Here is a 13855-nt window from a genome sequence, read left to right as displayed (position 1 = left end):
ATCTGTAAACCACATACTGTGTAAATTACAACACTCCGTTTTGTCCCAGTTTCTCTCATCTTCTTGGGATAGTGTGCATTCCAAACAGCAGCATTTACTACTTTAGAAATAGGAACAGACGTCTTAAAGGGGCTGCTCTCTCCTGCCCCTTTAGATCCCATATATAGTAATATCAATGGTCAAATGTCTGAGAGCAGCGAATCACTGAGCAGATCCACAAAAAAAGACAGGGTAAGGGGAAGGCACATGAAGATGCTGTCTCGAAAAAAGTATTGGATGTCCAAAGGAATTCAGTCGCGCCCCCTTGAAAGTACATATTTGACAGGGCACAGTTAGTAAAAGCTTGCACTCCAGCGCAGCGTTCAGTTAGGCACAGACACTCAGTCTCTCCTCGGGTCTCTTTTGGAACATTTGGTGGAGCCAAAAAAAATAAGCAGCCATGGATGCCATCAAGAAGAAGATGCAGATGCTCAAGCTCGACAAGGAGAATGCCTTGGACAGAGCTGAGCAAGCTGAGGGAGACAAGAAGGCAGCAGAGGACAAGAGCAAACAGGTCGGCAATTTATATGGAAATTCAAATTGATCCTAGACAAGGCACCCGAATGATGCCTATGTGAGCAGCTGCCTTTAACTTGGACCACCTATTCGATGTGGATTTATCTCTTTTACGGATCATTTCAAATAAGGAGTATATAGATGATATTTACGAAAAACAATTTGTAACAAACATTTCACAAGGATAGGCTGCGCATTTATTGGAATATATTAACAAAGAATAACGTATATGTATGTTCCTGATTTATGCGTGAGTCAAGTTGTAGCCGGTCAGTCAATATTTAATTGGAAAACGAGTATGTAAAAAAAGCAGGTAAGTTTGGGAAATATAGTGAAATTTAGCTTATTGTAGCTTTAAGTGGTGAAATTGAATTAGCTTTAAATGGAAAAAATACATGTCTTCTTTCAGCATAATAGCACTAGCTTGTATTCACTTATTTCAAGTTTTTAATTACAGCTATGCAATGTTGTCCTTTATGCATGTAGTTAGAGGATGAAATAAATGAGTTGGAAAAGAGATTGCGGATCACCCAAGATGAAAGAGATAAAGTGCTTGATGAGTTCCAAGGCGCCGAGGAAAAGTTGCTGAGCGCGGAGGAGGTGGCCGCCAAGGTATATCGTGTGGCTCGCATGATTTTTCCTAATTTCTCTCCTCTCTCTCCCTTTCTCTGTCTGTCTGCGCACTTTGCGCCTGTGCGCGCTCACGCCCTCTGTTTCCTGCTGATCACCCCTGTCCTGTGAAACTATCCACACTATAACACACCTCAGCTTGAGGATGACTTGGTAGCTCTGCAGAAGAAACTGAAGGGAACAGAGGATGAGCTGGACAAGTACTCAGAGTCTCTTAAGGATGCCCAGGAGAAACTTGAGCTGGCTGAGAAGAAAGCCACCGACGTAAGTAAAGGGCACAGAATCACCATTCCTGCACAGTGCTTCCTCTTAGCCTGCTGTTTCACAGATCAAACGGCAAAATATGTAAAATGACATTCTGAATGAGAGACATTCTGTCTCATCACTGATCCATAGGCCATCATCAGGTTTTCAAATGTAGGTAGTTATGGATGTGACATACATGTCCAGCCCCCAATTTAACCCCAGGTCTATTTAGGGTAAATTGGAGGTTGCCAGATATAATACATAAGTAACATTCCGAGCCAAATATTGTTGAACTGTCATTTTATATGTTTTGTCTGTTTGGATGCCTGCTGTCAAAGATCACAAATCACTTAATTGATATATCAACGTAAGGGTGCCTCAGTGTTCTGTTAGAATCTTTCCACATAGTTTTAAAACAGTATAACAGTGTACACTGAACATTTTGAAATATATGTGGTTTTGAAAGGCACTACACCCTAATTGTTTCTGTAACATACGTTCTTACACAGCGCGTCTGATAAATCACTTAAATGTAAAATGAGAGCGAGCGCCAGATAAATATAGCCCACTGCTTTACATGGTCATTGGTCAAGTTGCGCTTAGGATACTGTTTGGGCTGTGCCTGTTTCTTGCTTCGTATTTGAGCTATGCCTGTTTCTTACAACTGGCTAGAGTACATAGGGTACAGTTTCCCCTGCGAATTACATTTCGTCCTATTCACCCATCAGACCAAAATCTGGTTTTCCAAACAATTAATGATTATAGTTCTATGAACGCTTTGCCCTAGTATATATTTTAAAGACACTAATTAGTTATTAGTGTTTATTTTTATTTTTTTTAGTTCCTTTGAAGTTAGTTTTGAGAAGCATATCCCATTTGGCTTCATGCAGTGGAATTTGAAATAAGGGAAATGCTCCATAAAAGGAAAACTATGCCAAATATGTCTGTATGTATACTCATGCGTGAGAGCTGCGTCCAGGGCAGGGAAAAAAAGAAACCTAAAAAAGATAGCCCACGTCTCAGTAGACTAAAGGGATTTCATATGTTCATATCCTTTCCTTCATCTGCACTGATGCAGTGAAGGTAAATATCTAGTAGACATTCAGAAGGTTTTCACTCAGCTAAAAATGAAAGAAAACATATCAGGTAGTTTTTTTAAATCGTTGAGTAAAATTCATAGGTCTTCCTCATGGGAAACTACAACACATACAAGGAACTACCACAGATAGAAGACTACGGGTTATACATTTTTTATCTTCAGTCTGGAATAAAATGTGTACGGTGTAGATAATACCAGCAGATGGTGCACCATGCCAGTGCAAGACAGATACCTAACTGTTTGCACCCCCATCACTACAGAGCTGCTATCACAGATTTGTGTTTATTACTCGTATTGGTTAAATATTATGTTACGGAAACAACCAAATCTAAATTTTATTTCATTCAGTATATTTTTGTTTGACGCAACCTTGGACTTGGCTATGAAAACAAGTTTACTTCCGGTGTAATGTTCAGTTGCTCTGTGCATCCTCAATCAAACAGTTCTTGCCCGCGGCAGGCTTCACGTACATTCTAGGGCGTCGTTTAGCTCCATGTGCATTCCAAGGAAAGTAGTTATCTTGGAAAGTTGACGTAATGGCAGGTATAACATCACTGGAGGCGGTTAAAAGGAAAATAAAAACATTGCAAGAACAAGCAGACGGTGCTGAAGAGAGAGCTGGAAAACTACAGAGAGAATTGAGCTTGGAGAGGAAATCAAGAGAATCAGTAAGCATGACATAAATTCTTTCAACGCTGTTTTAAAATAAATGTTAAGTTCAACAAAATATTTTTCAACAATGTTAATTCTCTTTAAGATGGTGAATGTCTCAGGGAGAACAGCCAGCTCGAATTCATTCTGATACCCACTGCAGCACTGACAAAGCAGTATTTCTCTGACACCCCGCTATGCCGCTGTTTGGTAGCTGCAAGCTAACTAAATGTATCATGGTCTGTTTATGTGTTTGAAGGAAATTACAATATATTAAAAAAAATTAGCAACCGGAGTACCTGCGGGCTTTTTAGCGGCTTCATATGATACTTTGTAACAATACTTCTAAAGTCGTAGGCTCTTATTGTTTTATGTACAGAATACCATGACATAAGTGGTTCATTGGTTAATATTATTTCATGATACTGCATCGACCCCAATATTCATTTCCTGGTATGATATAGAGGCTTTTAATGCTCATACTTCAGTACATATGACCTAGAAAATGTCAGTAAATTATACTTTTGGCAAGACAGTAGACTTAGGTGGAACACTAATAGCAGAATTTCGTTAATTCTGTCATGTGTTTTCCTTTAACTAGATCTCTCTAATAAAAACAGTTGATTCATGAACTAAAAATAACAGCCAAGCCTGTGAGCATAATAACAGGAAGTAAAGCCTGTAATCCATTTGCATTTAGAAGGTTAATTGCCCTCATCGACTTGGCCACTTCAGAAGCTCATTAGGATTAGTTTGTTGGTGGGTAAAAAACAAAAAGGTTTTGGGTGGGTTTGAAAAAAACATTAATTATGTTATCTTAATTTTAGTGGATAGTTTTCTTCCCTCACAACACGGGATGATACTTTGACAATGCTCACCTCTATTCCAAGTCTTGGTACACGATCAGGCCTTGGAGTGTTTAACCAGGTGTAAAGACGATGCCACTGCAGAACAGTCATAAACCAAGGGACATACTGTGGCCTTTTGGATTCCATACAGTTGGCCTTTGTCATTGTAAACCTCTGTGGGAACCCATGACTGCAGCCAGCTCCTTGTTAACGTCCCCCCTGGGGTCCCATAACTAAGCCAGGTATTCCGCCAATGGCATTGTTGTCATTACCTAGTGTGCGGGGTGTAGCACAACACAAGGGGATACTTCTGGGTAGGCCCTTTTCTCACGCCAACAAGTGCCACTGCCATTAGTCTGGCAGATCCAGAAAACACAGCTGGGGGGGATCATGGTTATCCAGACCTCTCACCGGTGAAACACAAACACGCTGAGATAGAAACTCTATGTTGATACTTGATTGTGCGTTTGTCTGTGTGTCCATGCATGTTGTTATGTTTTACTTGCTTTGTCTGAACGTACGTTACCCCCAGATGCAGGTTCTAAGGAGTTCTTCTCTTCCCTCATAGGCTGAGGCCGATGTCGCTTCCCTGAACAGACGTATCCAGCTGGTTGAGGAGGAGTTGGACCGTGCTCAGGAGCGCCTGGCAACCGCCCTGACCAAGCTCGAGGAGGCTGAGAAGGCTGCTGATGAGTCCGAGAGGTGTGTGATTACGGCGGACAGGGATTTGGACTTTGCCTTGCTTTTTAGTGTATTTACATTATTTTGTGTAAGGAAAGGTCAGGAGTTTCCATTCCTTTGTTTGGTATATCAACACCCCCTCTTGTCCTACATAGACTGAGGCCTGAACATTACGTGAGACTAGCGCATGCCATGAGGCTGGTCCTGCTTTCTCATCCACAGTGCTATCGTAGTCATTTATCCTCAGTCCTATATAAAAAGGAGTCAGATCCAGGCCTTAAATTTAAAATGCATATTAAAGATTAACCAGCCACGTGTTGCGCACTGGGCGTAGGCTTCACTCCAGGGAGCCGACTGCAGTGATGTCTGTCCACTGAAATACTGTCTCCAGTAATGCCTGCCCACCAAAATATATTCTGAGCTGGAGCTATTGATCAGTCTCTGAGTTACAGTGCAGTGTTGCTGTGAGCCTTGGGTGGGACTCGAAGTTAACCTAAAGTCTGCGCTCTCTCTCTCTCCCCCCACAGAGGCATGAAGGTTATTGAGAACAGGGCCTCAAAGGATGAGGAGAAGTTGGAGCTGCAGGAGATCCAGCTGAAGGAGGCCAAGCACATCGCTGAGGAGGCTGACCGCAAATATGAGGAGGCGAGTCCCTCAGCTGCTGCAGCTGTCGGCTGATTTCTATGGATATAATCATGCACTGATGTCAGCGACACACATCTGTCCTCACGTCTAACGTTTAAGATATGACTGCATAGATCTTTCGGAAAGCCCCACCAATCCAAATCTGTCACGATTCGTCAGAAAAGACACTCCGATGTTGATGCCTCCTTTCGTTCCATAGCCTATCGAACTAAGTTCGTAAATGTATCAGCCTGCCTTATGGCTCAGCTGAGGTGCCATTGCATACTATATACATCATTTCAATCTTTCATACACACACACACATTTATGTATTGCATGTACTGTGCGTGTGTATATACACAGCCATTTGGTGTATAGAGTTTAACTCCTTGGTGCGCTGTACCTAAAGGTTGCCCGTAAGCTCGTCATCATTGAGAGTGATCTGGAGCGCACAGAGGAGCGTGCTGAGCTTTCAGAAGGGTAAGGTCTTCCACTTTCACCTGACAGGAGTGCTGCTTTTATTTATCACGCATGGATGGTTTTATTTAACATACACTTCTCTAATGCCACACCTGGCTCAAAGTTAAAATGGATCTTTGTTTTATATGTGGCTCACTCTCATTGTTGCATGTACTAATAATTTGCATGTGTTTTGAATGGCCATTTTATTTGCCACATCCACTAACAGACGGACTCGAAGAGCAGAGGACGAGCTAAGAGTTTTGGAACAAAGCTTAAAATCACTTACAGCTTCTGAGGCGAAGGTACTAGACTAAACTGTATTCTGTTAGGTTTATCTTTACACACTGATGTACCACTTCCTATTGTCACATTCATTCAGTCCACTGAATGAAGTCTCTGTTTCCTGCTCTGCTCGGCTATCTTTTCCTTTGTTTGGTCTTATGCTTGGGATATCCTAGAAGTACAACCTTCACACCTCTAACCTGGCAGGAACTGTGCAAAAATAACATTTTGAATGCAGTATTAGCATAAAAGATCTGCATAAAGTGCCTTTATAGCCTCCTCCTCTGTTATTGTTGTCCCATTCCTGCTGTGTTAAGGCACTTTAGTCTCCTTCCTGTTATTCCCCTAGTTCATATTCATTTTGTTTTGTTTTTTTCTTCCCCATCCTGCTCTCTTGACCATCCCTCTTCAAATTGTCATCGGTGTCTCAATACCCCCCTCCTCCATTTGGCACACTTTCCTCTGCACCCTCGTCTTCCTCCTCCTGCACCTTCTTCCCTCTAAAACACCAGCAAATGCTCTGAACTTGAGGAAGAGTTGAAAACTGTGACCAACAACCTGAAGTCACTGGAGGCCCAGGCTGAGAAGGTAGGTCTGCCACTGTGTTCAGCCAACCAGGCATGCTGTCCAAACCTCAGCCCCCAGGCATGCTGTCCAAACTTCAGCTCCTCTAGAGAAAGGAACCTGAAGAACCAGCTACACAATTCTGCATGACCTGACCACCATACAAAATTGTCTTGGACTAAGATTAGTCTAACTTAGTTCTGAAAGATGCGGCAAAGTCACTTTCCAGTTTTTATTTTTAGTTGAAGGTACCCCTATCTAAGTGTTGTTGTGCTTTAATTAATCTAAGTACCATTGGAATGCTGATTTAAAAAAAGTTTAATTGGATGCATGTTTTTCTGTTCGGCCCTTTCTCTCTGTAAAGGTGTTGTGGTAATCCATGTGTAGATGCATGACTCCTGTTTCTGCTTCTTTTGGTCAACAGTACTCACAGAAGGAGGATAAGTACGAGGAGGAGATCAAGGTCCTCACTGACAAGCTGAAGGAGGCAAGTGTCGTCGTCGTCGTCCCCCCCTTTATCTGGGGATGTTGACCAGAAGCCAGTCTATTTCAGTGCTGTTGGGACTGTAGGCCTACAGTATTACTGCATCACCCGCTGTGTGGGATTTAAATACTCAGATTCTTAAGAACCTTTCTCTCAACCACAGGCTGAAACTCGTGCTGAGTTCGCTGAGAGATCAGTAGCCAAGCTTGAGAAGACCATTGATGACTTGGAAGGTATGACATTTGCAATTCAATCTTTTTTTTTTTTTTTTTACTTTTGTTTGGAGTAGGCCTACATTTGAATGTCATTTGTTCTTATTCATGGCCATTCGGTTAGTGTTTATACCTCTCTTTAATATATATTTAATGTGTGATGCTCTTTTCTACCTTTCTTCACTTACATTATTTAGCTGTGTCTTTACAGCAACACATACCTGTACATTTGTTTATTTTTAAGTCATATCTGTACTTTAGTCACTTTGCCTTGGACACATCATCCTCTTCACTAGATTTACATTTTGTTTAACGGTTGTCCTTTTTGCCTGTTTATCTGCAACCATAAAGGTGCATACAATCCTGGGATCTTATTCCCTGTACGGAATATGGGATCTTATTCCCTGTACGGAATATGCTGGCCGACTGCATTAGCAGATTAGAATGTCACATAGTAATTAGGAATAACTATGAAGAATCTCTGACATGAGAATGGCTAGCTCAGGACTGATCAGATTCCTGATGATGCTGAGGAATTTGTCATGGCCTTAATCACATTTCTGTTCCATCCTCTTCTGGTATAACGTTTTCCCTTTTTCTAATTTTCTCCCCCTCTCTCACTCCCTGGCTGTCTCACCTTTCTCTTGGGTCTTGCTGTTGATCTGGACGCACCCCACCTCCACACACACAAATCACCCCCTTCACCTGTGCCCTCCTCCCTCTCTGCCCTTGGCCAATGCTTCAATAGATGAGTTGTATGCCCAGAAACTGAAGTACAAGGCAATCAGCGAGGAGCTGGACCACGCCCTCAACGACATGACCTCCATGTAATTCTTCATCTGCCATGCCTGCATGTTCCTCCTCCCCTTGCACCTCATTTCCCCCTACTTACATCTCACGTTGTGCATTGTCCAGCCACTGCAACCTTCTGGCTCTCCACAAATTCCCTGTTTATCTGCTGTTTCTGTTCATACGGGATTCAACTTTTTTTTACTTGCTAGCTATTTAGCCTTTTATACTCAAGATAGTTTTAATGTTGTAGTCAGATCATAGTGTTAAGAGTGGTTGTAGATTGAGCCTGTGTGGTAAGTGTTTAAGCTCACTCTGAAAGTGGTTTCCTCCCTGACTAACTCGAGTGGTTGTTGTGATAACGTTCCCTCTGGTTTAGCAGTTCAGTGCAGTACTAGAGGCTGGTGACTTGTACAACATGGAGGTTGTTTCTTTGTCCATTTGGTTATTAACTTCTATGGTGTAATGTATTACCATGAAGGAAAAGCTCATCATTTGTTTTGAGTAACTTCCATTCAACCAACAACGATTAATCTATTGGTTTCGAAAAATTACTAACATTTTCACAAAACATTGGATGTGAGGCATCTATTGTAATACAATATTATTGTTTGCATTTGATTGTGAGCCTTGTACTGGGTCTTAAACTGAGTTTCTCCATGTAGTATGTGTGTTATGTGTTTTCTCTTATTTACCTTTTAAAGTCTAGCTTAGCTTATTTGTACTACTAACAATGTCTACTTGTCTGGAAGAAAGGACCTTGCATCCCCCTTCAAGTTATTTTTTGTTCTGTTAACCACAGTAAAGCGTGAACTGTTACTATTTACAAATATTATCTTTAGAAATTGGCTTTTTGTGGGGGGGGTTTACCGTTCCACTGGTATCCAAACATATCAGATTGTGTCTAAGCAAAGCTATACGAGCACTTTCACATTTGTAGATGAGATGTTTGCTCAAGTGACTACTAAGAGAGGTTTTCCTGTGTTCACAGAGGTTTGGTTCAACCTTTGTTTTGTGTTTGTGGTGGTTGCTGTATGGCGTCTGTATCCCTCCCTGACAGTGCCTCACATTGGGGCACTGTCTCTCTAGCTTGACCTGTGTGCTGTGACTGCAGTAGTTTTCCTGTGCGTGTCATTCTATCAACAGGCCCCCTATTGCTGCACCTCACTGTACCTCTTCTCTTCCAAACAGATAAATTTGAGTTTTCACCTCATCAAAGACGTCTCCTGTCGGCTGAGTGGCATCTCTCTGCTCTCTCCAGACTTTCCTCCATTTCCCAACCCCTTCTCTGTCCATGCTTTCCTGTACTCCCTATGTTCTCGTCCTGTGTATCCCATCTCTTGTACAGAACCTTTGAATCTTTCTGCATTGTGTAAAAATAAACATCCTTCCTTCTATATATGCTTTATCTCCTTATTCTGTCCTTTTTTTCTTTTCATTTTTCTTTTCTTTTGAAATGGCCCTTTTAAAACCAGTAAGCCTTGATGTTAGTAATGATTTCAAAGTTGTGGTGCTTAAAGAAACCATCATTTGTTTAGGGTGCTAATATTCTTAGAAATGTAGTAGAAAGTTCCTCTGTTGATTCTATACATTAATTTGTGTTAATTGACAGTCAACATTTTCAATCATTTTGAAAGGTGTTATGTTTATTGTGCTCTGAAGATGTTCTGCAAGTAGACTGCTGGTATTCCTGCTGTTATTCAGCGGTGCCCATTTGAATGGTCAAAGCCTTGAGGAAGGTATTGGTCTTCAGGAGCATCATGGCATCACACATGCTGTGGTTAAAGGATGTAGCTGCTTGACTATAATGGAACATAGTTTAATGTAGTTGATGTCAGGTTTTGATCGGCCAGTGGCACGTTGACAGAGGATTGCCATTGAACGGATAGGGGAAAGAAGTAGGTGTGAAGAGAAGCACAGTATGTTGGATTGTCTGCCACTGTGTGTTGGAGAGAGCTGTAAAATGGATGACTAGAAGAAAAACTATTGAGATTCTGATGTTGATGACATGAACTCTGTTGCAATATAATTTTATTGTCAAAATAAATTCATAGATTTCTAATTCATTTCATTTGTTTTCAATGAATGAAACGGGCACTAGTACAGTACAATGAATTAAACAGGCACCAGTACAGTTTTAAAGGCACCCAGATACCACTATGTATTTTGACAAGTCGTTAGTTATGTTATGGCACTTAATTCTTTACCAAGAATGTTTCATGGTGATGCAAAATTGTTGTGTGAACTGAGCATGTGGAAACAAAGGGCATCTAGGGTCTATCATCATTCTCCATACTAATTGTGCATTGCTCTGGATAAGAGTGTTTGCTAAATAGGCCTAATTGAGATGGAAATGCATAGTGTCTTAATTGTTCCTAGAAAACATTATGCGGGATTCTTTCTGTACATGACATCTGGTGAAATCTGATGGAGCGGAGAGTATATTTAGATGGTGAGTAGAGAGCCCACTACAAATAGTCAGGATATTTGTTCAAAAGTAAATAAAAATCTCCAGTGCAACAGTTAAAAGGCATTCCATTTCCTGACTTGATATGAATGCTTTGCCTCTCAAGGTAGAGTAGACCCTTGTATGTATTTGCCCATTCCCTAAAAACTAACAGGATAAAAGGTGTGAAGTGATCCCACATGATGGTTTCTGTAAACCTTTTTAAAGCTCTTTAACTGCACTGATTTCACTTTTCTTTCTGTCTTTCCTACCTGCTTTCCAACTGGATAGATCACCTCTACCAGCAGCTTGAGAAAAACCGCCTTCTTTCTAATGAACTAAGAGTGGCCTTGAATGAGGACTAAAACTTTGAGCTTATGTACAGTATTCAAATTCTTATTCTGTTTAAGATACATGCTTGTGTTTTAGCTGCATGATACTGATTAGCGCTGTAGTTAGTGTTATTGCTGGTAAAACAAGATATTCATAGGTTAATTAGGGATTAGGTCTCTTAGTGATGGGGTAATGTGTATATACTTTTTGTAATCTTTATTTATCATCTGGACAATATCAATATTATTTTGCGGTACTTGGCTGTACCTGCACCAAAACATACTTTTCAGCTCCTTTATTTCCATGAATATCATGTATGTGCCGATGTAAGCCCCATGTTGCCAAACCACTCTCTTTCAAACTTGGAATTTCATGGGTAAAGCAGGTAGGAGAGGGATTCAGATACAAGTATGCACATATAAACAACACATTACTCATTCAGCCCCATATTGGAGGTTTAAAACAAAAATAGAACTGCTGTTAGGTGTGGTAAAATGGCCATGTACCATAAACCAATTTCTATCAAACTGTTTTATCAATGTAATTTTAAAAATGGTAATAAATAGGTCTGTCTCATATCTATGGTATACTGTACCAAGTGATATACCATGGCTTTCAGCCAATCAGCATTCAGGACTCAAACCACCCAGTTTTTAATACTGCATATGCACTAGTGTTGCACTAGTGTTGTTCATATACCCCTGTATAAAGCATGGTGGAATGTAATGCTGAGTGTGGGTACTGTCTGCATGATTACTGATGCCACATACCAGGTATGTTTTCCCCCCTCTAAAAGTCTGTTTCTTTTTCTAGCTAATTATGTAGCTCTAACAGTAAGGCCATACTGCATATTGATGAGAGTTAGCCTGCTGTGGCATGCTGTGGTGGGTTGTGTTTGCATTTTCTGTGAATTATTTCCTTTTTTAATCACCTGTTTCATTTTTCTGTCTAACAGAGAAACTGGCGCATGCTAAAGAAGAGAACCTTGATATGCACCAGATGCTGGACCAGACCCTAATGGAACTAAATAACATGTGAAAGCCTGGTTGACCCACTATAGTTTTGACTTTTAGTATTTGCACCTAGCTTGCCATGAACCTTACTTGATTCCATATCCATGGTCAGGAACAAATAATCCAGTGCTTTTCTTTTTGCGCCATCCTGCTTTCAAAAGAACTCAACAAGGGAGCAAAACTAAAGGAAAGTTAAACCATTTCCTTATTGAAACCTTGCCCGCTCACTTATGGTGTTAGCATTTAGTAATTTTTTGTTTTTGACAAGTTATCAGGTGAAATTGTGCCATTTGCTACGAAGGTTGTTTTATCTGCATTTGCTAGATTAAAGGTAATTACTCTGGTACATACTCATTTCACCCTGGTTATGCGCATAACATACATTCTCATCAAAACCGTGAAGAAATGTTGCACTTCATTAAACCTCAGTGTATGCACATTTTCAGTAGTGTAGAAAACCCATCTGTTATTCCTTTTCAAAGTTTTCCCAGAAGTGTAAGTGTATATTGGATAAGCCTGTCCACATGTATATTGGTGCTACTGTGTTGTCAAGCAGTTTGGGGAAACTTTTAGAACCTTTTTAGACCTTTTTTGGCCACTTAATCCTAGCCTGGCTAGAAAGGGATTTACTTAAACTCCCAACATATTTATTTTTCTTTTGAACCAGAAATTCATTACAAAATTTAAGGTGTAATTGTCTTGCAAAAACCATTCCGGTTCTTAGTTAATTTTTTCCTATTGTTTAAATCAGTTTTTGAAAATATTTCATATCGAAATGATTTCAGTCAGTGTTTGTGCTATTGTTTTACTGATTGTAGATGTTTTAAATGTATATCATATCTAGAATGTATAGAATAATTACTGAATAAAACCACACAGTTTGCGATTTTCTAAAGTGTTGAGTATTTTTATTTGTATATTATTCAGTAAATACTTTTTAATAATAGTAGTAAAGTATTCTGTTAACTGATTACCAGATTAGGCTGATGCATTTCTTGTATTTGTGGACAAAGCTTAAATTACAGAAGGGAAAAATGTTATCCCTTGTACTGAGGATAAATTTAAGCGCACTGTCCACGATCACAAACTCACAAATAGTGACCTGAATCAAAACTGTTTATAAATGTGGATATCGACTACCATTCTGCCAATCAATTATTTTGGGGTTGAAGGTTTTTGCTGACAACCATGGGTAAACTTAAACTCCTGCCAGGGGGTTTAGGTTGATCTTTACAATAAAGCATTGCATGCATCTGTCATTGGATTTAGGTAACAGTATAGAGGTGTTTCTTCAAAGACAGGTAAATAACTCATTCCATGAATGGCCGAGTGACTGATGGTTTTTGATCCTATGTTGTACTTGATTGACACAATAAGGTCACTAGTTCAGAACTCCCCTCACTTCATTGTCTAGATCTTAATTGGTCACCAGTTGAAAGGAAAAACAGTAGACACTAGGGCCTCATTAAACTACAATAGTTTTACAGGATTCAAATAAAATTAACACATGTAAATACCCTTTTTGATTTATACTATCAAGAGAACTATGAACTGATCTGGAAGGTATATAAACTCACTAATAATGTTGTTTACCTGGTAGCTAACATGGATCTTGCTGTAAAACTAGGGCTGTTGCTGGTGATAGTAGACTTGTTTCAGTGCCAATGTGAGAAGCATTGAGTTGCTTCCCAACAATGTTTCTTATTCGATGTCTGTTTACACATTGAGCTGGACTAGACTTCATAAGTCACGGCTCATTCCACTCCAATACACAATAAGGTCTTTAGACATCAGTAGCCGTGGGAAAGCCTCACCAAACATTTTACGTACACTTAAGCCCAAAAGTATTCATACCCTTGCCAAATTTTGAGCCATAGTGAATTTTTCTTTGACCAATAGGTTTCTTCTGGCTGGAAATTACATAAACAAGTGACAA

At 40.1% G+C, this 13855-nt stretch overlaps 1 protein-coding gene across 5 annotated transcripts; it reads left to right on the top strand.

Annotated features, from left to right (window-relative positions):
* The first annotated feature begins 331 nt into the window (after positions 1-331).
* tpm1 (tropomyosin 1 (alpha)) lies at positions 332-12802 on the top strand. 5 transcript variants are annotated; one of them, XM_010896563.3, is made up of 10 exons: positions 332-553; positions 1042-1167; positions 1324-1449; positions 4598-4731; positions 5238-5355; positions 5744-5814; positions 6591-6666; positions 7067-7129; positions 7290-7359; positions 11862-12802. In XM_010896563.3, exons 1-10 carry the CDS (start codon positions 440-442, stop codon positions 11942-11944), a joined length of 981 nt encoding a protein of 326 aa, XP_010894865.1. In that variant the 5' UTR covers positions 332-439; the 3' UTR covers positions 11945-12802. The 5 variants fall into 5 exon arrangements, with proteins under 5 accessions (XP_010894865.1, XP_010894862.1, XP_010894859.1 ...); XM_010896557.3 differs by lacking the exons at positions 1042-1167; positions 11862-12802 and adding exons at positions 8087-8165; positions 9319-9598 and having other exon boundaries at positions 333-553; XM_010896560.3 differs by lacking the exon at positions 1042-1167.
* The last annotated feature ends 1053 nt before the right edge of the window (positions 12803-13855 follow it).

Source organism: Esox lucius, chromosome 19 (assembly GCF_011004845.1).
Source record: "Esox lucius isolate fEsoLuc1 chromosome 19, fEsoLuc1.pri, whole genome shotgun sequence".
NCBI classification, from domain to species: Eukaryota; Metazoa; Chordata; class Actinopteri; order Esociformes; family Esocidae; genus Esox; species Esox lucius.
This window is presented reverse-complemented; position numbering and strand designations above follow the sequence as displayed.

Coding starts and splice junctions, on each gene's coding strand:
- tpm1 (XM_010896563.3), top strand. CDS start 440: ATGGATGCCATCAAGAAGAAGATGCAGATGCTCAAGCTCGACAAGGAG. Junction 1,168..1,323: donor CGGAGGAGGTGGCCGCCAAG/GTATATCGTGTG, acceptor AACACACCTCAG/CTTGAGGATGACTTGGTAGC. Junction 5,356..5,743: donor CTGACCGCAAATATGAGGAG/GCGAGTCCCTCA, acceptor CTGTACCTAAAG/GTTGCCCGTAAGCTCGTCAT.